Source organism: Symphodus melops (assembly GCF_947650265.1).
Source record: "Symphodus melops genome assembly, chromosome: 2".
Lineage (NCBI taxonomy): Eukaryota > Metazoa > Chordata > Actinopteri > Labriformes > Labridae > Symphodus > Symphodus melops.
In genome coordinates, this window is record NC_136692.1 from 31233363 (window position 1) to 31235862 (window position 2500).

Consider the following 2500-nt stretch of genomic DNA (forward strand, 5'->3'; position numbering starts at 1 on the left):
GTGCAGAAGAAAAGGTCAGTGGAACTTTTGCAGCCTCACGCGCACAACTGTTGACAGCCGGACTCGGAACACGCACACGTTCTTCTTTTTATCTGTGATCCAGAGAGCTCCTGCCTCACACTTTACAGTATCAGCAGTGTAGATGTTGCGCACATCCAGATGAGGTCATTTCCACTCATGTAACGTCAGGTCGACCCGCACACACACACACACACACACACAAGAAACCGTTGCATCACAACGCTGTCCTTCCCGAGGAGGATGTTCAGTCCAGGACGCAGACAGAGAGCGGAGCGTGTTGTCACAGCAGCTGGGGGGGACGCCGGGCTCAGACCCACAGTCTTTGTGGATCCATGTAGTGGGAGTAGTGACGCAAACCCGGAGAATGAACTGCTCAACAAAGTGGAACGGCGCGTCATATGTGAGTGAGTGTGCAGACTGCTGTGTACGTAACAAAGACGTCGGTAGTGTGATTATTCCAGCAAACACCTTTGCCCCCCCTCCGCGTGCCACATGTGCACACGCGGTGCCCACGCACTCTGTCTGATTGCCTGAGCGCCATGACAAGATTGTATTAATATTTAACACCCCCTCGTTTCTCGTCACACAAGTCAACATGGCCTCTTTGCAACATCACCGGCAGCTTCTGATGCACGGCACGGAAGTGAGCTGCGACTCCAGCGGTGATGGCGCCGTGACCGTGCGGATTACCACCAGCCCGCCGCACGTGCACGAGCATGAGCCGGTCAGCAGCGGAGGAGCAGGAGGCTACAGCGCTGTGAGGAAAATGAACCCGAACCTGCACAAATACAGCATCTCCTCCAGCTGCAGCTCGGCTGACTCCAGACCCATGTTGAACTCCAGCTCCAGGGTGCACAGGGAGGCCCCGCCCCTTTTTGAGCGCTCTGCTGCCCAGTGCTGGGACCCCAAGTTTGACTCTGCCATCCTCGAGGAGGCGTGCCAAGAAAGGTGCTTTCCACAGACGCAGCGGCGCTTCCGTTATGTTCTGTTCTACCTGGCGGTGTCAGCTGTACTTTGGGGGGTTTACTTTGGGGTCAACAGTGACCGCTGTGACCCGGTGACCTTCTTAGTCCCCACAGCCTCCTTTCTTGTCCTCCTTGTGCTCCTCTTTTTGTTCACCCTAAGCCAGCCCTACACATGGCTGTACAACCAGACCTCCTTGCTCCTCATCGCTGTCACCTTCGCCATCACTTTAGCTCCACAGATTCAGACTGCTGGTTTCACTGAGCTGGAGTGGGCTGGTGGAGGGAACGCCTCGTACCTGTCAGCAGACACGGGAGCGGCCCCTCCCACTCCTTGCGTCTCCCCTGTGGGCACCTTCTCCCTGTGCATGGAGGTTCTGTTGTTGCTCTACAGCGTCCTGCATGTGCGCCTGTACGCCTCGGTGATGCTGGGCCTCCTGTACTCCGTGTTGTTTCAGGCATTAGAGTGGCTCCCTTTGCTTCACAGGAGCTATGACACGACCGGATGGGGGGCGGGGTTAGTGGGTTCAGGTTCTGATTGGGAAGGAGACACCCTCCGCTGGCTCGGCCCGGCTAAAGCTCTGCTCCACCTGTGCGCCCACGTCATCGGCATTCACCTGTTCATCATGTCGGAGGTGCGGTCTCGCAGCACCTTCCTCAAAGTGGGCCAGGCCATCATGCACGGCAAAGACCTGGAGGTGGAGAAGGCCCTGAAGGAGCGCATGATCCACTCGGTCATGCCCAGGCGGGTCGCAGATGAGCTGATGAAGCAAGGTGATGACGAGGGTGGAGGGGAGAACTCTGGAAAGCGTTATTCCTCAGGTGCCTGCTCCGCTTCGGCCGTCTCAGTGGGCGGCGGCGGCGGCGGCGGCGGCGGCGGCGCTTCCCAAAGCCAAAGTGCCACAAACCCCAACAATCATCGGCACAACAACCACAAACGCAAGAAGACCTCCATCCCCCGCGGACAGATCATCTTCCGTCCTTTCAACATGAAGCGCATGGAGCCCGTCAGCATCCTTTTTGCAGACATCGTGGGTTTTACCAAAATGTCTGCCAACAAGTCGGCGCCGGCCTTGGTGGGGCTTCTCAACGACCTGTTTGGACGCTTCGACCGGCTCTGTGAACTGACCGGCTGCGAGAAGATCAGCACGCTGGGAGATTGCTACTACTGCGTAGCGGGCTGCCCTGAGCCCAGATCAGACCACGCCAACTGCTGCGTGGACATGGGCTTGGGAATGATCCAGGCCATCGAGCAGTTCTGCCAGGAGACGTGTGAAACCGTCAACATGCGAGTGGGCGTCCACACCGGCACCGTCCTGTGTGGGATCCTGGGAATGAAGCGCTTCAAGTTCGACGTGTGGTCCAACGACGTCAATCTGGCTAACCTGATGGAGCAGCTCGGCGTGGCGGGCAAAGTCCACCTGTCGGAAGCCACCGCCCGATTCCTGGACGACCACTACCAGAGGGAGGACGGGCGAGTGGCAGAGCGAGCAGGGCAGAGCGTGCTGGACAAACTG

The 2500-nt window shown here is 58.2% G+C and overlaps 1 protein-coding gene across 1 annotated transcript in view; it reads left to right on the forward strand.

Moving 5' to 3' along the window:
- The window catches only part of LOC306820588 (adenylate cyclase type 9-like), a 30473-nt gene that overhangs the window by 1630 nt on the left and 26343 nt on the right, over positions 1 to 2500 (forward strand). The window contains exon 1 of the mRNA XM_079338466.1: positions 1 to 2500. This exon is cut by the window's left edge and continues 1630 nt beyond it; it is cut by the window's right edge and continues 4 nt beyond it. Coding sequence (XP_079194592.1) covers positions 617 to 2500 — 1884 coding nt within the window. The 5' untranslated portion in view covers positions 1 to 616.